General features: G+C 36.4%; 1 protein-coding gene across 1 annotated transcript; it reads left to right on the top strand.

Annotated features, from left to right (window-relative positions):
• The first annotated feature begins 685 nt into the window (after positions 1-685).
• On the top strand, positions 686-20,314 carry LOC113235146 (beta-1,4-glucuronyltransferase 1). The gene is made up of 6 exons (XM_026470742.1): positions 686-733; positions 1,133-1,362; positions 1,940-2,635; positions 3,076-3,232; positions 19,511-19,674; positions 19,789-20,314. Exons 1-6 carry the CDS (start codon positions 707-709, stop codon positions 19,844-19,846), a joined length of 1,332 nt encoding a protein of 443 aa, XP_026326527.1. The 5' UTR covers positions 686-706; the 3' UTR covers positions 19,847-20,314.
• The last annotated feature ends 2,772 nt before the right edge of the window (positions 20,315-23,086 follow it).

Genomic DNA, 23,086 nt, shown 5'->3' on the forward strand with positions numbered 1-23,086 from the left:
AATAAACGTCTACGACACAGTCACAGGGTACAGGCACAGGGTACAGGCTACACGCGACTGTCGTCCAACGATAAATAAAACGTTACGACATAATGGGAACGTGCCCTTATAGCATAACCATCGCGCACACTAATATAAATATGTAGCAGAACAATTGTGAATAGAAGAAAATATTTTCCAGCCTAACGAGTTTTGTCTGTTTAGGCTAAAGCCTGCAGAAACATACTCATATTATAAGTACTTGAAGCGACACGACGACATGCCACTAGAAACACGCGATCAAGACACGTGTGTGATGTAATTAGTGTGTAAAACTTGGTTTCTGTCACGTTTATGTCCTTCTATATAGGCATAACTGTAAATGTAGGCAGGAACTAATTTAACAATTACGTATTTATTGAAACATGACTAGTGTGCGTACAGACACGATATTATAAAACTAGGAAATTAAACTTTTTTCGGTTGTTTCTTGTCCGCCTGGGACAAACATGGAAAGTGTACACAAAATGGACAAAATGGAAATTGATGAGAACATTTACTTAAAAACTTACTCTGACTTTTGAACTATGCTCTCTATTTATAAGGCAGGTATATAACTGTGTAGTTTCAGTAAGCGGTTGGAGGGGTGGCGGGCGCGGGGGTGTGGGAGTCATGGTGCGCTGACGATGGTGGCGCTCTGGGCTTGGCGCATTACTCCCTGCGGACCATGAGGAAATTACGCCGAGAGAGTCTGGTAATATGGCACGCCCAGCAATCACAATAGATCGCAATTCATTGTAATATGTAATAAATGATATTATGTTGATTCTTTTCCTTAGGGAGTCACGTTTTTGTTTGAGTTCTTGTAGTTTTCCAAACCCGCGATTTGCAGAGTTAAAAAGATGGTCTATAATGTTGGTATATGTGTATAATGAACGATACTAATTTTGTCTCAAATTAGATATTTACACGCAAACGAAATAAATTTCTGGCGCACTGGCACTCAAAAGTATCCAAATCAGATTGATGCGATATTTAAGAAATGGAAAGAAGTTGAAATTGCAGAAGGTGAAAATCGCCTTTAAAGTAATGGGAGGTAGGTTTCATGAAATGTACGTATCTAGGTATTTATAACAATCATTGTCTTCATTAGTGGCGATACCGCTGTCACTGGAGTGTATTCGCGTTCGCCGCGACCGGGCTGGTCATCTTCAACGGCGTTACTAATTTGTGGCTACTGCACCCCGCGCGCCCGCCCAGCCCCTTCGCCGTCACTTCGCTACCAACGGAGTCCGTCACCTGTGACCATTGCACGGACAGTCCCCAGCCAACAGCGAGCGCCTACGAAGACCCAATTAGCAATATCGACCTTCGCTTAGGCAGGTGTGTGTAACTGTATCTATTTATTATTTGCAAATATTTTGAACATGCTATTAAATAATGCTACTCTAATTACAGAGAGTAATTAGAGTAGGATTCTTTAATAGCATGTTTAATAGAATTTAAATGAATGTGAAGGTCAAAAAAATGTCTATGATCTATGGTGACTTAGGATCGTATTCTAGAACTCTACTCAATGCTCAAGTCAGGATTTGAGTATGGTTTAAAGCAGTCGAAATCATACTCAAGTCCCTGCCATTAGGGTCGTATTGTGCTTGTGTGCCAGTGTGCCAGTGCTTGTGTTGCCAGTGCAATCCTGACTGAGCATTGAGTAGAGTTGTAGAATACGACCCTGAGGGTTATATTCCAGAACTCTACTCAGTACTCAAGTCAGGACTTGAGTATTGCAGTGAGCACTGAAAATCATACTCAAGTCCTTGCCATTAGGGTCGTATTTGCAGTGCTTGAAATCATACTCAAGTCTGCTCAAATCCTGACTTGAGCATTGAGTAGAGTTCTAGAATACGACCCTTAGTGTCGTAACTGAAAGTTATTGATACAAATAATACTATTATTATAGGTGGGACAGTTCCCGCTCCTACCGTCTCTTTGACTATGCAGCGACGGGCGAACTTTACCCAGTCATATCAGAGAACAGACAAGTCTGCCTCGCGACTCAAAGCACCATAGAAAGGCTTCACGAGCTCCTAAGTATCGCTGCTCATTGGTCCGGCCCAATGTCCGTGGCGGTATTCGTAGCGGGAGACGAACTAGCGATACTTCGGGCTTATGTTACATGGTTGTATTATTGCCATCCAGACGTCATTGCAAGAATGGCGCTGCACATTGCTTTCCCAGCAGACAGGCCAGGAATTCACGAAAGTACAATACGAAGCGGAGCCACGGATTGTCTTTCTAATCCTCTTACCCATAACAGACGAAGACCTGATACCGTAGCTTGGAGGTCGAAGCATCCTTACCCTCAGAATCATTTGAGGAATCTTGCAAGAAAGAACTGTCAAACGCCCTATATGTTCCTGGTGGATATCGACATCGTGCCGTCTAAAGGTATGGCAGAGTCACTGGACCAATTCCTGTCGACGATACCGAAGTGTCAGTTGTGTGCTTATGTGGTGCCTACTTACGAGTTGGACACGAGAGTGACCAAGTTCCCAGCGAACAAATCAGAGCTGATTAGACTATCTAAAAATAAGTTAGCAGTACCATTCCATAGAAAAGTGTTCATCTACAACCAATACGCATCAAATTTTTCAAAGTAAGTATGCTATGCTACAATATAATTAATATTTACTGAGCTTAAGATAAGATATTCTGTGCCGATATCATTTAATAAAATTAATATTGTGTGCCAAATAACCACACCAACTGGTCTCATAGTAGCAAATTCCCTGTACTATGAGTGCCAGTGCAACGGGATCCGGGGTACTATCCGGAATATCCAGATCAAAACTTATCGTCCATTTCCCAAATTGGTCCTACCGGGTATCGACCCCGGGACCTCATTATCCAGCGCCCAAAGTGCTTGCTTCTGGACGAGCGAAATCAACATTTAATAGGTTACAGAAACTATTTATTACTTTGAAACTACCAGGATAACACTAAAATCATGTTTACTTTATGATTTGGAAGACCATCGACCTTAGGTATTGTTTCTAGGAACTTAGGATGACTTAAATGGCAGTTTTTAATATTCAGGTGGGAAGAGTCTGGAGGCAATGAAAGCGAAAAGACTCACGAAAGCCACAACGTAACAAACTTCGAACTGCTCTACGAGCCATTCTACGTAGCCGCGGACACCGTGCCTGTGCACGACGAGCGGTTCGTCGGGTACGGGTATACAAGGAATACGCAAGTCAGTATTATATGAAGCTGGTATATATGTAAAGAAAGTGTGGCTTTGTGGGATGAATAGTGTTGTTACGATTCAGTTATTGTCCTAATTGATTATGACGATATTCAATAATCGATTATTGGACGTGGATAATGAAATTACTTCCTTTGATGTTTCAATCCGTGACAACATGCTTATTTTGCAACAATACGTAGTATTTTTCTTTTGTCCGTAACAAGACACAGTGAAATTTTTAATCAACCGAGAAATTACTGCAACATAGTTGCAATTTTTTTGTATCGTTTTTTGTCTGTGCGATAATAACATGGATCTCTGCTCAACCGTACGCAATGCGCTTTGCGCACATACGACATTTGTATTTTGGCGGGATTTTTTTACTACGAAAGTAGCCTGTTACTCAATAAGGTAACGTGAGACGTGTAATCTCGTGTTACAGCGGAACCGTCGAGACAATGCTGAAAACATGTTGTCTCTAGCTCCCCTCCAGTTGGCTTGCGGCCAGGGCGGTTATTGTAGACTCCCTCGTTAGATGTCGAATGCTTGAACTGGTTTTCGAGGCTTATAAATTTAAAACTAAAAAAAATGTATAGGCCAAACTTTCCTGCATTTTTTTTTCTATTTGTTTAAAGAGCTTTGTCACATATTGCGACTACGCTGCTCTACACATATATAATTTAGTAAAGCAGAGAGAGTATTGAAGCAATTATAAAGGCAATTATGACCATAATTGCCTTAACTGCAAACCTCTCTCCACTAATTTGTATAGCATGTTGCTTGCCTTGGTAAAGGAAAAACCAAAACGCTACCTACATAATTTTATTGGCGCGATTTGAAATGTCGTTTATATAAAATTGTATACTTTGACCGCAGTATTATGTGATTAGCCATCATAGTTAGAGAAAAGCTTGATTGACATCTGGTTCTAAATACTTATGCTCTATTACATAATATCACGTGATACCCTATAATATTGCTTGTAATGAACATTATGCTATTTTACTACCATGATAATAATTGATTTTGGTGAAACTACTCCACTAGTTTGTTATAATTGTTAATATAAAACACAAGGAAAAGTTCCTACGATCTGACAGAACTCGACCCTGCGTCTGTGCCAAGCTAACCCTTATCGTCCAATGTAAATAAACACAACATTTTTAACGAGTAATTTTAGAAATAGATCTCCTGTTTATCCGGCCAGGCAGTGACCTCATTCCGGATCGTAAATTCCTATTCGATTATAACATTTCGTAGTGATTCAACAACTGTTAACAGGTGGGCTTGTAATCCTATCTAATTAGTCTAATAAATAATTTTTCGATGTCCATTACTATTATGACTATGAAACGAAAATGCATACACGCAAAATGATTAATTTCTATGGGAGTAGTAATATTTCGTGGCATTTTCAAAAAAAAAAAATAGAAGGAGTCTTGATGCTTTACCGGTATGACACCAGTATTATTTGTGTATATTGACAGCTTTTATAAAGGACCTCATGATTACTTTATAATATGAACAACCATATTTGGTCCGATTACCTATTTGATGTAGTGCCTGGCAATGCGTAACTATGTTGAAAAACAAAATGATTAATAATTACTACGCTCACGGCATATTTTAGCATTATTGTAAGTCTCGTCGATTCGGGTTCAACTGCAATGGTTCAAAATGTTTATTAACGTTCGTCGTCATGAAATTTTTTCTCGCAATGCGTTCCCTATTCATGAATTTACTTTGAAACAGCACATGTATTCTATTTTGGTGATCGTTATATTATAAATAAAGCTGAATGTTATCAAGGACTTAGAATTGGTGGCACAACGTAACCATTTCACAACAAAAAGTATATTAAAATAAACCTTTAAAACGTAATTACTTACAATTACAAATTCCACATATTATTAGAGTATAAGAGCAAGTATTGTAAATTTTAGTAAAATTTATCGGAATATTTATTTATATGATAAATAAAATATGAAAAATTTATGCCAGTAAAATAATGGCGGGTATTGGGGTTTTTTTTTGTTTATAAAACAAATAATATAATTATATCGTCCAACAGATTTCGAAAATATAAGTTTCTAATAGATATAAAAAGAGTTCTGTAGTTTTTTCAGATGAAACTCGATTAGCGTGTACCTATTTATTATGTTTTAGTTCTATTTTCATGCCGATTCTGCGGCGTTCAAAATATCTCATTCTTTATATTTCAATGCAACACAATAATGCGCGTACTGACTTTTTAATTCATTTAACGCTAACAGTTGTAATTGAAATTAATTTTGTCCTTTCCCTCGCAAGGATGTAGTACCTGCTAATTTACTTGTCACTGGTTTTCAATATCATTTAAAGACATTGCTCATCACGCTAGCCCGAATGAAATGTCATCGAAAATTTTCTGGACTATCTTTAACAGAATGGCGTTAGGTTAGGTTAGGTTAAATTTAGGTTTATTGCAAACAAATGAATTGTTTTTCAATAAATCCGTAATATTTTCATGATTTCTCGGAAATTAGCTGCTGTTTCGCAGCAATCAAGTGCAATTTACGACTACGCTTTCCATTTTTATCCATTCGTACAATTAACACTAAATAAAAGAACCCTAATGATAATAAGGTTGCGACCGTGAGAAATTCCGATTGCGGTCATTTGATTGGGCAATTTACAAAAAAATTAGGACCTTGGATATCAACTAGCGCCGGTGGCTATTCGCATGAAAGGTGTCGATCTGAATTGTCTTTACGAGAGAGTGCTAATGTTTGTGCAGCGAAGATGATGGCGAAATTGCCGCATCTACTTTTATACCTGTGCCTTGTCACCTTTGTAGGTAAGTGAATTAAATATAAATATATGTCTAGGCTTATTGCTTTCATCTTTGTCATTAAGACGCTGAACTTCTGCCAATGTATTTCTGTTGTGCTGGGAGTTAATATATGCTGTGCTGATTGATCAAAGTCAGTAAATCAGTTTAACATGTTAATTGTACACTTTAGGTTGTTTACGTAACATCTTAGACATTTTTAAATCTTTCATTTGATGTGGTGTACCTATTTATAAATTGTAAATTGTTTATCTTCCAAAAACATTTAACCAATTTTGATCAAAGAATATCTTGAATTTAATTTAATGGAATATAAATAAATTTAAATCTACGTGTGTTCTAATTCCAATATTTTTTTTGGTTTATTTTTACTTTTATTGCCGATCAGTCAGTTTAGTAGCTGTAATAGTAATTATACTGTAATTTATAACCTTACAGCATGTACTATAGTATACCTTCCTTAATTTATTCTAAAGATTAGCACGAAGCGACGCTTCCACATGTATATGGCGAACGGCTATGGAGTGGAATTCCCTGCCTGCAGACTTGTACCCTGAACGGTATAACTTGGGCCTTTTCAAGGCGAGAGTGAATAGGGATTATTTAGGTGCACGTGCTCCATCGTCATGCAACCTTGTCTTCACTTTCCACCTGGTGAGATGGAGGTCAAATGTGCACTTATTTTATCATAAAAAATATAATTTTGCAACTAAAATCTATAACTCCCAATGCCTTAACTATTTCTATCGCTTTCTACACCGTAGGTTTACTTACATTTTTGTTGATATAGAAGTTATATAAATCGATTACAGAACTTCAAGAAGCAACAGATTGCGACTGTCCAGATGACCAATCCCAAAATAATGATCAGGCAGATCCTCAAAATCTCCAAAATCCCGAAAATAATCCTAATGATGACGACAACGAAATTATTCAAGAATTGGGAGGACTGGAAGAGGCCTGTCCAGATCTAAGTGGTCAAATTATTGGGGGGCGAGTGAGTTCCATCAGCCGACATCCTTACCAAGTGTCGATGGTTGTCAATGGCAGATCATTCTGTGGCGGGTTTATTATTAGCAGGGACTACGTGTTGACTGCTGCTCATTGTGTACAAAAGTAAGTGATTTATTTCTTAACTTTTCATCAGAATTTTATGATAAACACGTTTATGAATTCAGCAAGATGGAATAGAAGAATTGTATGAGTATCTGAAGCCGTGTGGGGTACTGAGATGTAATTAGGGCTCAGCCATTGTCGAACTAAGTAATATCAAATATTACGTTACATGGTTAAAATTATACACGTATTCCCTACGGCAGGTTAAGTCCCACACCTTTCTACGTAAGTTTTGATTACAGTGACCCTTCCAATTAACCTCTTGGTTATGCGGGAAGGGCACTATAGCCTGTGCAAGCATTGTGACCTTATACGTTCAGGTCCTGACCCCAGATCAGCCCGTGGACAGGGTAGACTGTGGTAGGTTCAATAAAGTTGTGTTCTATATAGAGTGTGTATGTATGTGTAATAAAGTTGTGTTCTATATAAATGTATTTAGTAGAGCTAGAAGTACTGCAGCTGTACCTATTTGTGCCGCCAAGAAGTAATTTGAGCTGGTTTTGAAGAGTAAGGGTGCGGGTGAAACTATATTAATTATCTACATTAACTATTGCATTCCATTAATTTATGTTCAAATTATGACAATAATGTGCCAAAGACTAACGGTAAACAAGCATTCAACATTTTAAGAATACCTCCAATGAAAACTCACCAAGTGAATTTATGGACTTGTTCTGTTTTTATTTTATTTTTTGATTCTTTTTTTTATTTTTCACAATATTCGGGGGCATAATATTAGTAAATAAATATGGCTGTTTACAAACATAACACAAAACGACCACAAAATAAAGTTGGCAGTAGTGTTGATTGATATTGGTTTTGTATGAGGTTTAACTGATATGTGATGTTTACAGTACCTGCTCAAATCTGTTAAACCATTCTTAAGTAACTAAAGCTATTACTATTTGTATTTTTGTAACTTTATGATTTTTATGAATAAATATTAGACAACATCACATTCGTGCTCCAATTCCAAAGTAAGTAACTAAAGCACTTGAGATGATACTTCAAATTCCCAGTCCCGAGACAATCCAAAAAAGTAAATTTTTTCTACATTGACCCGGCTGGGAATCGAACTCGGCACCTCAGAGTTGGCGATACCATGAAAACTGCTGTTGAAGCCACTCGATCACGGAGGTCGTCATTGTAAAACTCGTAAAGCAATTACTATTTATATTTTTGTAACTATGAATTGCATTTATAGTAGGTATTGTAGTTTTTAAATGACTAAGAAGATCTAAGTATAATACCGCTGCGTGAATGTCGTAGAGACAGGAAACCTATGTTATGTAATTATTGTTTTTGAATATTGACTTGTACGCGTTTATGTAACAGAAAAGCAGCTGGCATATCACTGTATTGAGCGCCCGCAGTAGTAACAGCATCTTGAAAATGGTTGTTGTTTGTTTTGGTCTTTGATGTCGAAGCTTACTCAAAGGACAATGACATAGGCTAAGAGTAACCTATACGATCGTGAATCTATTATGTTGTCTGAATATATATTTCTAAGTAAGATTTACGGTTTTGAGCAAAAGTAAAAAAGTAGGGTGGGACCCGCAGTGTCGATTCAATTGATTCAGGAATCAATAGTGCTGCGCTGTCCGTGTAGTATAGGTACAATGACTGATTATTGAATGTCCCAACGAAATGTATGGTAAAGTTGTTTGTGATCTGCCATTTCTAGTACTCTTAATTTAGTTGGTCTCATGGTTAATCTTTACCAGAAATAGTTTCGAACAGCACGAAAAAAGTTTTGTGAATATTGCATTGTGTTTTGCTGACTGTACCATTTCTTCAAAAGCTTTAAAAATCATAGACAGTCTTCTTGGACCGCTTTCAAACTTTTTTCTTTGTTTTAACCTTCGTTTGGCTACATTTTGTATCACCGGGGTCCTCATTATACATCTCATCTAAAGAGTTTAGGACAGTTCAATGCTGGTTGAGAATTTCACATGTTTTTTAAAGGTTGTAAAATCTTCTTCCAAGTTTTTATATAAATAGAAATAATTTAAAAAAACAACACATCACACATTTATTTAACAAAATACAAGTTTAATATCATTGACGATACATAATATATGACGGGTAGAATGTCATACACAGGACGTTGGATAGCCAACAATTTTGTTTCATGGAGATATTATTTAATTTTAAAAGTAAGTAATGTATTTTTAGACATAATGTATTGCATCCAAAGATTTTTAAAAATTGCTTGCCTCATCTGGGAATCACCCGACCAATGTGAAAAACAATCCTGTATTTTCATGATATTCATCGAAAGAGTCATAAGGATTCATTCCTTTTAAGTAACATAGTATCTAAAATTAAAGAACTACGCACACACATTTTATAGAGATATCTACAGTTTCTGCGTACTTGGATGACAATAATCCATGGTAATAAGTTTAGCTCTTGCAGGTTTTATCGATCTATGATATTTGAAATAAATATTGTAAACAATAAAAGTGTACAGGTGTTTAGGTACTTACAAAGAGTAACCCCCAGAGTTTCTTACTCATTCTTCTCTGGGGAATCTGCCTTACGAAAGAGTAGTAGAGTTTATGTGACGATTTCAAATGTGACTTTTTTACCTATGAAATACAAATTATTTGAGTTTCTTGTTAAGTCAGCAAGAATAAATGGCATCTATTAGATAGGCGTTTGGTCAAATGCTATAAAATTAAAATAAATTTTAAAATTGGTAAAGTAAGTCTGGGTACCAACAGAAATAGAAATAATAAAACGCGAAGTGCCATTTGAACACACATAGGACTATTCATAATAAATGTGTTTACCGACAATTTCAGAATTTTCCGTCGCATTCAAAAGCTTACAGTGTTTCTGTGCTCTCAAAATAGTTCGAATACACTCGCTGGGGAATAAATTATGACGACATTAGTGGTCTAGCAGTTAGCATGGGGCAGTTAGATAAGGTCTTGAGTTCGATACCCTGCAGGACCAATTTGGGAAACCATCTTTTTTAAATTGGTTCTAGTCTGGGTAGAGCCCTAGAAGTCTGTTGCTCTAGTATTAGGATTTCTCTACTTTAAGACCAGGTAATTGGTGTTGTTGTCGAGCACATAAAGTACTACTGCTAATGTTTTAAATAATGAGATATAAAGTGAAATCGAAAATGAATAATAATAATAATAATGTGCCTAACAACCACACCAATTCCTCAAACTACGGAATTCTCAGTATCACAGTAATGAATTTCATTCCGGGGCACTACCCAGTACGTCCAGACAAGAACCAACTTAGTAAAATCATTTCCAAAATTGGATGTACGAGGAATAAAACCCGGGATCTTCAAATCTAATGCCCACAATGCAAACTATTGGGTCATTGAGGTCATCAATTTAAACGTCTTTTACTTTTCAACTTCGAATCTAAGATACCAGATACAGAACCAAATAACAATATTTCGTTTCTGAAATTGCTCTTGGCGGCTTCCTAAATTGGATCCGGGATCTTCACATCAATCACTCATAGAATCAACCACAGGAGACTGACACCGTCAAATTAAAAAACATTTTGTATAATACATGTATGGTTGTTACGTTATAAGAAAAGTTATTGTACTGTGGGTTAGGTAGTATTTTGACATGATTTTGATATGGTTTTTCTAATGGAGCTGACCAGTTCAATAATGATCAAATCCTAAATAAATAAAGAGTTAAAAAAATAACATTGCTCGTCAACATATTTTTATGCCTCATAAACAATGTAAGTAACAGAAAAGTCGTGTTGACTATCCCACGATTTGGCTAACAGCTCATGCCAGATTGTTCGACAGATATTGTTTATTATTTGTTTGTGTCGGGTGTTTTACTGTTTGTATTGTCACATAAATTCGTTGGGGTATCATATTTAATTGATGTTTATTTGTACAGTCACATGCAATAATAATGTGTCCACGTATCGGGAATGAAATTCAATATCACCACATCATCACTCTGTTCTAATATATGATGCATTTTTCTTACACTATCCATCCTCCTAAGATCCAGTAAACTACAATGAACAAAGCGCTAAATGCCCAATGTATATTAAAATGTACGAAATATGATTACAAGTATAAATGAATTTAGTAGCAGTAGAGCTCCTTCAGAAAGAGTTCATCCGGGGAAGTACTACCACCTTACCTATTTCTGCCGCAAAGCAGTAATGTGAGCATTAATGCTTTCTGGTTTTGAAGTATAGGGTGCTGGTGAAATTAGAGCCACATGGGACTTAACAATTTAGGTCCCAGGGTGACGGGCTTAGTTGCAGTGTCCCTCACATTTTTGCGACTTAAAAGTCTGAGCGACAGGAATGTCGCTTGCTTAGACTATGGAAAAAGTAGGTAGACGCTTACGACCAGTTCCACATGTTCGTCCCGTCACTTGGACACTTATACATGAGAAAAAATCTATTTGCCAATTTATTTAAATTATTGTAAATTGTTTACGTGATTATAGGAATAACGTTGCCTGAGTCTAAATCACTTCACACTGTAAGCACAGATTTATATATAATATATTGAGCCTCAAGAGGTGATACAGTCTTATTTCTGGGCATAGGTACGATTTTAAAGTATACATTTTAGAATGAAGTCGGCATAAAATACATCTAAATTTATAATAATGTTAAAATTTAAGAATGATTAACAGTTAAACTTCCAAAGGTAAAGTAGTACCTACTTGCAAAGGCTGAACTTGAAAAACGGAAAGCATATCGAATGCAAACGAGGTAACCTCTTTGACGTAACAATAGCTCAAACTTGACCTCTTCATATTTGTAGCTATTACTAAAACTTGTGAACTAATATTTTTTATTCGATTTAAAATTTTGTCCTAGCCATTTGTGGAGAAATATATCATACCTACATAGATACTAGTAGAATTTATTATATCCACATTTCTTGAGGACGGGAATGAAGCTTGTTTGAAATAAATTAAAGGTTAATCAGGTATGCGTCCAATGAAGTCTTCATCATCAATTTTAATTACTTTACATTTGGACGTAGGCCTCCCTTAAAGAACGCAGCAACGACTAATTTTGAGCTGCCCGCTTCCAGCGGTTTTATTACAAGCATGTAAAAGACCATCTTTTTTGAATACGTTTTTTGTGGTTCTTTAAAATACGAGCAGATAGGGCTGACAAAGACTGGTAACGCAGAGGCAGGTCATTTCGTGTTGCAAATCTCGATAGGCAACGATGATCACCTCCCATCAAGTGGTTGAATGCTCGCTTACCTCCTACTGAATGTAAAGTGTAGGTATACTTGAACTTATTGGTGTATGTGAATTATCACGTTAAGATTAATTAACTTTAATGTAGAGTCGAGAAATATGTGCGATGGTTTGAGAGTATTTTTATGGCAGTACAAATATCAGAGCCGAAAAAAGTTACTTACCACCTATCTCTATATTTTTAGGTATTATTAGTAGCTACATTTTAAAAATTTCTTTCAAACACTACAGCGCACAACCCGCCAATATTCGTCTCCGAGTAGGCAGCACTCGCCGCGACGCAGGCGGTACCATCGTTGAAGTGTCAAATGTGACAGTTCATCCGCTATACGGCAGGCCCCGGTTTGACAATGACATAGCAGCTTTAAGGCTAGCCCGGCCTTTAACCCTCTCCCGGAATATTCAGCCTATCAGGCTGCCACAGCGCGGACAGTCCGTACCTTTAGTGAGGCTCACTGTTACTGGATGGGGACTTACTGCCGTGAGTTGGAGATTCTTTATATTCCTTTTGAAACAAATGAGGAGGTTCTCATTCGACTGTATTTTTTGTGTATGTATGTTACGCGATTACGTCGACAGCTCTGAACCGATTTCGATGATTCTTTTTTGTTGAAAAGGGGGTGCCTCAGTAGTGGCCCTATTCAAATTCCAAACAAATATTCCATCTCTAAAGAAAATGGCAAATTAAGGTAGGCGTCCACAGATCAGCAGCGCACGCATCGGACGGATCGCATCAAACGGCTCCGTTTGTGGCAGTGCGTCCACTATATCGGCAGCAATCGAATTGCCGACGCCACTTTTCGTAGCAAGCGGACGAGTCTAACTTGTTGACTATGGATTTGGAAAGTGATGAAGAACAATTTGTCGTGGTAGCTTGTTTGTTGGCAGAAGAAGAAAGGACACAAAACATGATATCTGGATACATGACACATTTGGGAAGAGATCGCAACGCGGCGGCGCGCGCGCGGGTTGCGTCCACTGATACGAAATTCGTATGACGTCGTCGGCACGCATCGAAAAAGTCGCCCCTCCGTACAACTCCATCGGCATTACCGACAGGCCGGTGCGTGCGCTCCGTGTGATGCGGATCAGTGGACGCAGTTGTATGAACTTCTATACAAAGAATACTAAAATCCGTATAATGCGATCCGTCTCATGCGTGTGTTGTGAATCTGTGGACGCCTGCCTTTAGGGGATGAGTCCGGTTTATTAGATTTCACTTGGTAAATATATGTAATATCACAAACCTTTGAGGTGGATTTTTTTAAAGTTATAATTATATCACAACTTTTTGGAGATAATTGGAGAGAATGTTATGCATTGTTGTCTCCAAATCGAGCCTTCCCGTCTTAATGAAAGAAAAGATTACCTCAGAATGCAGAACTTTCTTTTGTTGCAATATGGATTTGTTTATTGGCTTGTAGGTTAGCAAAAATTGTATAAATGGCTACTATGGAGCGAGCTTTTTTGAACTACTAGTGATACATACATATATATGTAGTAGAGGAAAAACTCCATAAGTCTTTATTGATAAAATATGTAATATGGTTTATAATTTAAATCATTAATGAAAGCTTTAAATTATAAAGCACATTACATTCTGTTATAAACTGTTTTGTATCTCCAATAAGTGTCCTATTATTGCAGCCCCGTGGCCGGCGAATACCCAGGATAATGAGGGAGGCTCAAGTACCAGTGGTGCCCCACTGGCTGTGCCGACTGTCATATGCTGAAGCTCTCACTAACAATATGTTTTGTGGTGGACACTTCCTCATTGGCGGAGTGTCGTCTTGCCAGGTAAGCACACATCGTGACACGTAAAAACGAAACACCATCTATATAAAAACGTTTTGGAAAAAAGACAATGGCTGCAGCAAGTACTTGCAAACGTTTTGTATTTGCATTTTTATTCGTTAAATCGATCGAAGTGATTTATATATTTACTTACTTGTAAATACGAGTATTGCTTCGAGGGTAAATTAACCAATAGTACCCAATAGTAACATCTAAAACCAAAAGTGTCTTGTTCAGATTTCATGTAGGTACCTAGTAATTTTTTTAAACTTTAATATTTTAACAGTTTCATTTCACGATTTTAAAACAGTACTTTATTTAAGAAAATAAATAAAAACATTATGAACTTAAACACTAGGGCTTAATAAAATTTATGAATTGGCAAGATTTCCCCGAAAACTACGAGTAAAATTTCCCCTTAGAATGTTTATGTATGTAGATGTTGGGCAAGGAAGCAACCAGTAATATTGCCTACAATATAACTGTATGTATTGTGCGATACGAACACTGGTTCGTTTTTACCTTGTTGTACATGCAACATTTTGTATATTAAGGTCTTTTCCCGAAAAGAGAATGACTTTACCCATCAACGATATTGATGAGTAGATTTATTTACCCCATAAAATATTTTGATTTATTTACTCCATAAAATGTCAACATATGTACGTATATGACTATCCCGGTAGTTTAACGCATTGCGCTGTAGGCACTGGATGACGAGGTCTCTGTTAAGATTCCTGAAAGGACCAAATCAAAGTACCTTTTTTGAATTGGTTCTGATTTGAGTGTTCCTGATTGCCCCGGAGTGAATACCATTGCTCTGGTACTCATAGTACCGAGCAAATTATGAACAGTAGATCTGTCAACGTAAATAGAATTACAATTTGGTAAACAAAACTCTGTACGAGTATCATATTTTGTAGCAGTAGAGCTCCTTGGGAAAGGGTTCGTCCAGGGTAGTACTGCCACCATACCTATTTCTGCCGTCAAGCAGTAATGAGCATTACTGTGTTCCTATTTTGAAGGGTAAGGGTGCTGGTGAAATTACAGGCACATGGAACTTGTCAACTTATGTCCCAGGGTGACGGGCGCAGTAGGAGTGCCCCTCAGATCTTTGCGATTTAAAGCTCTGAGTGCCACTGTAACCGTTATGGACAGGCGTGTAGCTTACCATCAGGCGCACGTCTAGTTCGTCCCGTGACTAGATACTATAAACAAATATTTGACTCTTAACAATGTAAATTGCTTGTTATCTGTTTTATTTTTTGGTGTTTTTTAAATCTTGATTTATTCAGGAACTTTTATTCATGGTACATGTCAGTTACATGTCTAGGCGCTGTTACTGAAGAGCCGATTCAACAAATAGTAACAGTCTGTTTGCTCGTTTTTTTGGTTGCTCAGTGTACAATTTATAGCATCTATGGTTGTTCGGTTATTCTGCTGGTCTCTCATCAACCCTGATGTCTTTTGTTTGTACTGGACACATTCCTGTAAAATATGATATGCATCTTCTTGTTACCTGTTTTGTTGTCCATATAATAAATAAATAGTACGAGATCATGTAATTAGTGTGATACTGTAATCTTTCAGGGCGATTCTGGCGGTCCAGCTGTGTTTAGAGGAACGGTGTTTGGGGTGGTCTCGTTCGCGAGAGGCTGTGCACTACCTTTGTCTCCGACGGTGTTTGCTAACATCGCATCTCTTAGAGACTGGATCACGCAGAACACTGGAGTTTAATTTAGCGCCCTATTATAACGCCATGACGAATTTTGGTCTATTTACAAAACGTGAATTTGACGAACGTCCAGGAACAGCGCGTGTATTGTTTTACTACAACATTGTTGTGTCGTAGACATAGACAAAAAATATGATATACATTACATAATACTTATAGGTTAAGAATTTTATAAAAGTGGCTGTTATTTCCATAATTAAATAGAGATATTTGTGACTTTTAGTTTTTGATTTCAATATTAAAATTTGCGCACGCGCCTCTCCCGCGATGTGATAAAAATAAAACTGTAAATGTGTTCGTGCGCTGATCTCAGTCCTCGGCAGTTTCGTCTTTATTTATATTTGTACCCTGTTTTGTATAACATACATTTTAAGGATTACGTGTGTTTTATTTCTCCTTATTGTTATAGCATAGTTAAGTTAATTACTCTATTATTTTCGTAAATAAAAAGGAAATTTTAGTACATTTTCATTGAAATAGAGTTTTTGTATATGTTGTGTAATTTGGCATGTCGCCACGCTATGCCAACGAAATACGGAGCACGCAAGATGATAACAGTTCTCGCAAAATAAAAATTCAAAACAAATCTAGCTACTTACTTAAATCTTCGTTCTCATAAAAATGGAACTCGTCATTTTCGTGGCGAATACAAATAGGACTTTGAATTTTCAAGTTACTTTTCTTTATGTGATTCGGTGGCAATTTTTATTAAGTATTCGAGTAGGTATATATTATTGTAAAATTTAAGATAGTATTTAAGTATGCTATTACACTAGATTTTTTTTTAATATTAATTAATACTTCATGATAACATTATACAATATTTAAATAATAAAAATTGCTACCGAAAATAAGTTAAGAAAAGAAACCTGAAAACTACCAATTAATATAAATAAGAAAGTATATCGTGTTCTTAGGTTTTTGCGATTGTTATACAGGAAAAGAAACAATTTTTCCTTATTTAAATCGCGTATATTTGTCACAGTCTACCATGACCATGGGACCTGGAAAGATTCCGAAACGTTGGTTTGTTACAAAAAACAAATATGTATACGCGATTTAAATCCGGACAAATAGTTTCATTTTCTATTATAAGAAACTAGCTGAGTGGATGTAAAAGAATATCTAAAACGTAAATCAGCCCTGACTATGGGATCTGTAAAGGGCCTAAAACGTTGGTCTGTATAAAAAACAAATAAATGCCATGTAGATCGTAAAAATAGTACATATTTTCCATTATCTATACGTAACAATCGTGAAGACTTAAGAACTTGATAATACATCTAAAACATTTTTTTAAATTAATTATTATAATATTTAATCAGTGTTGGGCAAAATTTAATTGTTCTGGCAATTAAAGATTGACAATTGATTAATTGTCAATTGCGAAACAGCAATGAACGATTGATCAATTGTTAGTTGCGAGAACCGCAATTAACAATTAATCAATTGTTAATTGTTAATTGCCCGGTTGGGGCCCCCAACCGGGCACTGATTAACGCCCAACACTGTATGTAATATAATATTTTATTAGCCCGGCACTAGAGAAACTCTATGTCGCGGGTGCCATGGACAATCATAAATTACACCAAAACTCACGAGAGAAATAAATGTAGGCAATACAATTATTTCTCGTGGTCATAGAATGAAACCCAGGACCCTGGCGTGGCAGTCTAGCATGGTAACCGTTCGGCCACGGAGGCAGTTTAATCCAATGGTAACTTTCCGCGCAATTTAACTAATGTAACTAACTATCTATATCAATCGAAATTTCGGTGTCCTTGAAAATGACGACACCTTCCACGAAAATGACTAAGTATAATAGCTTTCTAAAATTATGTACAGTAGAGTTTAGTGTTGTTTAATATTATCTACTGAACCCTGAATAAAGGGACATACTTAGCGCTGTAAAGCCGGTCTTTTTCGTAAAGTAGCTTCAAAACCATTAACACTAATACGTTGATATTTTACATGCGATTATTTTACACGAATGACTAGTGTCACACAATAAGAACTGGAAACTTTCCTCGTTTTTAACGTTCGCATAATATTTTGGCTTACTTTTTATTATTAAAACGGTCAATAGAGATGGATTAAAACATTATTTTGGAGCCATGACCATATATATGATCATTTTATCGGGCCTAATTGAAAACGCCCCGAATGTTATTGCAAGATTTCGGTATGCAAGAAATACAGACCGAGTATATAATCAGAAAGGCGAAAGACAGCCTGATGGCATAGCTATTCTGCTTTTCAAACCTTTGTTATATTGACAATGTTGCCGTTTAAACCACCCACTTATCTATCAAACTTAACAGTGTTGTCACTTGAACGACGGTTTCCACCTTAGAGGATGGAAAAAAATAAAGTTTCCACTAACTATCTGTCAAACATGTGACATCATTGAGCTGGAAAGAGAATAAGCAAATAAGCAAGTGGAAGAAAACAGTCTACAAAATGTGTCCATAATCGAGACTTCTTTGGAGTAAGTCCCTAAATAGGGCTGATAGTGTCCTGTCCAATTTAACTCCACAAAGACACAAATCCACTAAGCTAAGAAAATACCATTAGTGATATGGCTAAAGTTCCAGGGCACCGTAGGACACCTGAAATCGACATCACGAACAAAATCCAGTTTGGAGGGCAAATTGGCTTCAAAAAACCTCGAAGTGCTCGATTTTGTATTATTTATAAAGCATAGGCACGTCTCCATACGGAGTATGGCTCGCATCTCTGGGCTGGAACTCCCAAACACCAAGTTTGATCCACTTGATTCCATATAACGTCGGGCTGTTCGTGTTGACGAGAATCCCAAACCCACAGATGGTTTGGAGCCCTTGGTTTATGAACAAATGTTGGCTCTCTGTATGTGTTCTATCGTTCGTGTAATCGGAAGCTAAGAAGAACTGGTGCCACCGTCATGTTTCCACCATTTCACTTCCCGCCAAAGGAGTAGAGCCCGTCCCCACATGCCTGGTATTTTATGGCACGCGGTTTTATATGTTTGTTACTTTCTCGAACCCTCAAGATGCGGAATGGTGTCTCTCCTGAAGTATTCCCTTTGTGCAATGATATGTGGTTCTTCAAAAAGCGAATCAACGGCTCTCAAAGGCTGGCAACGCATATGCTACTCTTCAGACGTTGCAGATGTCCACGAGCAACAATGTTCAACTTCATCAATAATCTTTTATCTTACGCGGTATTAGTAACATGTAATAGGGCAATTCACGTCCCAACTTTGTTCTATGTACCTAATTACTTCGACAAAACTATCATAAAACAACTTCCGCGTACAAGTCAGCTTATTTGCCAAACTGTTTTATATATACAGCAAAAAAAATTATCTATTTTCGGACAAATAAGTTCATAGTATAGTTAGCTATGGGAAGAAGACCATCTTATTTCCATAACTACTTCGACAAAACTATCATAAAACAACTTCCGCGTACAAGTGAGATTATTTGCCAAGCTGTTTTATATATACAGCAAAAAAATGATTTATTTTCAGACAAAGAAGTTCATAGTATAGTTAGCTATGAGAAGACGACCATCTTATTTCCATCCATTTTCAGGTGTACGAGATGTTCCTTGTTGGCTACCAATTCCGAGTACTGTCACCGATCTTCACAATCCACTGGGGCCTACAGTCCCGCAGTCATCGCCCGCTATGGCGGGAAAAGCAGAATGTCCAGAACAGAAAACGGTTCGAAACCTTCAAGAGAGAACTTTATGCTAGGTAATGCAACAAATTAAATTGGATGTTTAGAAATCTGTACGTGTAATGTAACGCTTGCTTTGTCATATAATGAAAGAGATAGATTTTGACTAATAATGAACATATTTTTGGCAGGTATAGAAAAGACCCTCTTCATTTGTTACGTAAACCGCCAAAGCCGAAAAAGACATAGGCCTCACAGGGCCGCGCGATCCTCGCCGGCCAGCTGCTCGCCGCAGCTCTGTTAGCTGCCCTTTGATTGGATGTTGATATCACTGGATAGCCTCTGCATTATCTAATCAAATACTGGTTGCCTGTACTACTGTATTCTGAAGTTGATAATAAGGTGAAGCATCTTTTATGTCACAATTTTTACATTACAACCATTTATGTCTAATCTAAGTTAAATAATCAAGTGAATCGCAGCAATTCATATAGCTGTTTTCTGATCGTTCTGGGTACGGTTCTGGACTAACAAGGTTAATTATTAAGTATTTTGTACCTTTGGTTAAGTAGTTAGCCTTTATTTTCGGATGTAAAATTTGGTAATTTGGTTAGATTAACCAGTGTAGAATATAGATATAAGGGTTATTCAAAATCAGATTTATTTTTAGAGTGGTTGTATACGGTGACTTTTAGCAGTGATACAAACGCGCAAACGCGCGACTTGTATCGATGCTTAAGTCGCGTGTGTGTGTAAACGCTCTTTATTATAAGAAATTGATAAGTTTCTGGAAGTAATTACATCGGAATTTAATGAAACATTAATTTTGTTTACACTACTGCGAGTAGGTCTTTAGATTACTTAGATGACTTCAAAGAATTGCCGCAAATTACCTTTTTCTACGTAATTAATTACTTCAGTCGAGCTATCGATTGTTTTAAGTCAAGGATTAGATACATCATGTTGAAACCATTTGTTATCCATAGAATTCTTTTATGTACATTAAAATAGTATATTTTGTAGGTAAGCAAGTAAAGTGCTAAAAACATAATTTTTCAGTAATAGTACCGAAATAAATTGTTGTATTTAAAAGTACATTAATTAAAATCACCTATGAATCTAGCTGTACAACAAAAAAAAACATTTCTTGATATATAATTGTATAGATATAAGATGGTTATACTTGAGCATAGAGATGTTGGTTCTGTGTAAAGGCTCAGCTACAAATGAAGCTTATAAACTATACCTTTTTAAAACTGCTTAGTATGTCATAAAGGATTAATTGTAAAATATTAAGAACCTTGCAGGACTATATATATATTGGGTATCACCATAAACAATAAATTTTGCTTTATGACTTATTACAATCATAATCAATTTGCCGAAAACGATCTTTCAAGTTTTTGTTGTAAACTTTTTAGATCTGTACTTGGTAATAGTAAGTTCAAACGTGCAAGTGTCCACCCCGATGACTCCCACCCCCGCTACTACGTTTTGTATCCGACTGGTATTTATGCTAACGCTTTCTTTTGTTAACGCACAGAGTTATCACCGTTTAGAGCGATCTATTATTTGATGAATTATTAAAAGTCACGGAACGAAAATTGTTATTTATGGTGTTAGTAATGTAGTCCAGTGAGGTTGTTAGTATTTTACAAATAACCCTGTACAAATAATATCTAACTCCACAGTAGTAGGCCTTACGCGCGCTTATCCCTTTTTATGATAGAGGTTAAAGCGACCGCGATCAATTTGGCTCATCAGTAATTAAATGTATTTTTCTTACTAAATATTACAAAGAAAAATTTTGAACAAATAATTATGACACTATATATGATAATTATGATGTTTCTACAGCTTAATGCTGTGGCCCACGGTAATACACTTCGCACAAAAATGTTAGCTTTTTTATAACACCAGGTGACAGGACGTACATGTCGTGGGCCTGGTATTAATGACACGCCTGTTCATAACGGTTGCAGTGCCCGAACTTTAAACCGCAAACCGCGGGGCACTGCCAGTGCGCCCGTCACCCTGAGACAAGTTGACAAGTTCCATGTGACTGTAATTTCACCAGCACCATTACCCTTCAAAGCCGGAACGCAGTAATGCTCACATTACTGCTTGGCGGCAGAAATAGGTAAGGTGGCGTTAGTTCCCTGGACGAACTCTTTCACAAGGAGCTCTACTGCTACTTAATGACAAATTAAGACAGTTTTTTTTACTGAATTTTGACCTATAACAGGCGGAACCGCCCGCAGCGGTTATGTAGCACTCTGAGACATTTGGAGCCAGTAATTGACTTAAACAGCGTGGAAACACTAAAAAAAAATAATTAAAGGCTGTCAGCGCAAAAGTGGTGTAACGCTGTGAAATGCATATATGTAGAAGAAAATGAGGAATTTAAAATTAGTTAAATTCATTTTACATGTAAAGGGCTTTCCAACAAGAACTTTGTTTTGTAAATCAAAACAAAACTATAAATTTAGATGACAATGATTCAAATTTTTATTTTATTAAAAAAAGTAAGGTTTGGCAATTATGAATGAAAAATGATATCTGATAAATGACCACCGCGACCGCAGTTACAGATGTCGATTCTTTCATCAAAGTTTTTAAACACTTTTTGACAAAATGGTGGGTCCATTTCGTTAATCACTTCACGAATTTTGAGTTTTAAGGCTGCAATGGATTCGATTGGCTCCGTATAGAGTCTGTCTTTAACATAACCCATAACCCATAAAAAATAATCCAGCGGTGTTAAATCACATGATCGAGCTGACCACTTAACGGCTGAAATTCGTGAAATTTGGTTTGCAATAAATTCATTGTTTCGGTGGCTTTTATGAAAACTTTGATGAAACAATCGATGTCTGTCACTGTGGTCGTGGTGGATATTTATTAGATATTATTTTTCATACATAATTGCCAAACCTTACTTTTTTAATAGAATAACAATTTGAATCATTGTCAATTGTTTTATTTTGATTTACAAAACAAAGTTCTTGTTGAAAAACCCGTAATCACGTATGTAGGAATATATCGCACTTCTATTACAATAGTGTTGTCATTCAAAAAATGTGAAATTCGAGATTATACCATTTCTGAACGTAAAATTTCTTTCTCTACATGTCATTAAAATTGTCATTAAAGTATTGTAAGAAACCATTAAAATATATCTACTTAACCCAGAAATAGACAAACGTTTTGTGAGCTAGTTCAGGACAAAATAGTCCTTACCCAAAAATATAAAATTACTTTTCACTTATTTTTAAATATACTTCTACTTGGCAAGTACGAAATTGTTCAGATGTCTAATAAATTTTAACCTATACATAAATTATAATAATCTTTCACCGGAACTGAGTAATTCAGCTATATTGAATAAATTCACATTTTGAGTTAATACACTATTGTATTAGCAGTGCGATATATATGGTTTAATATGTAGTTTAGTATCATTTAAAGTAATATTGTAAAAAGAAAAAT

The sequence above is a fragment of the Hyposmocoma kahamanoa genome, unplaced genomic scaffold (genome assembly GCF_003589595.1).
Source record: "Hyposmocoma kahamanoa isolate Upper Pololo Valley unplaced genomic scaffold, ASM358959v1 87, whole genome shotgun sequence".
In the NCBI taxonomy this organism is placed as follows: Eukaryota; Metazoa; Arthropoda; class Insecta; order Lepidoptera; family Cosmopterigidae; genus Hyposmocoma; species Hyposmocoma kahamanoa.

Bases quoted from the DNA above. Each gene is read 5' to 3' on its own strand.
- LOC113235146 (XM_026470742.1), top strand. From the start codon at position 707: ATGAGGAAATTACGCCGAGAGAGTCTG. The intron at 2,636-3,075 runs GTAAGTATGCTA...TTTAATATTCAG, and splicing joins TACGCATCAAATTTTTCAAA to GTGGGAAGAGTCTGGAGGCA. The intron at 19,675-19,788 runs GTAATGCAACAA...TATTTTTGGCAG, and splicing joins AAGAGAGAACTTTATGCTAG to GTATAGAAAAGACCCTCTTC.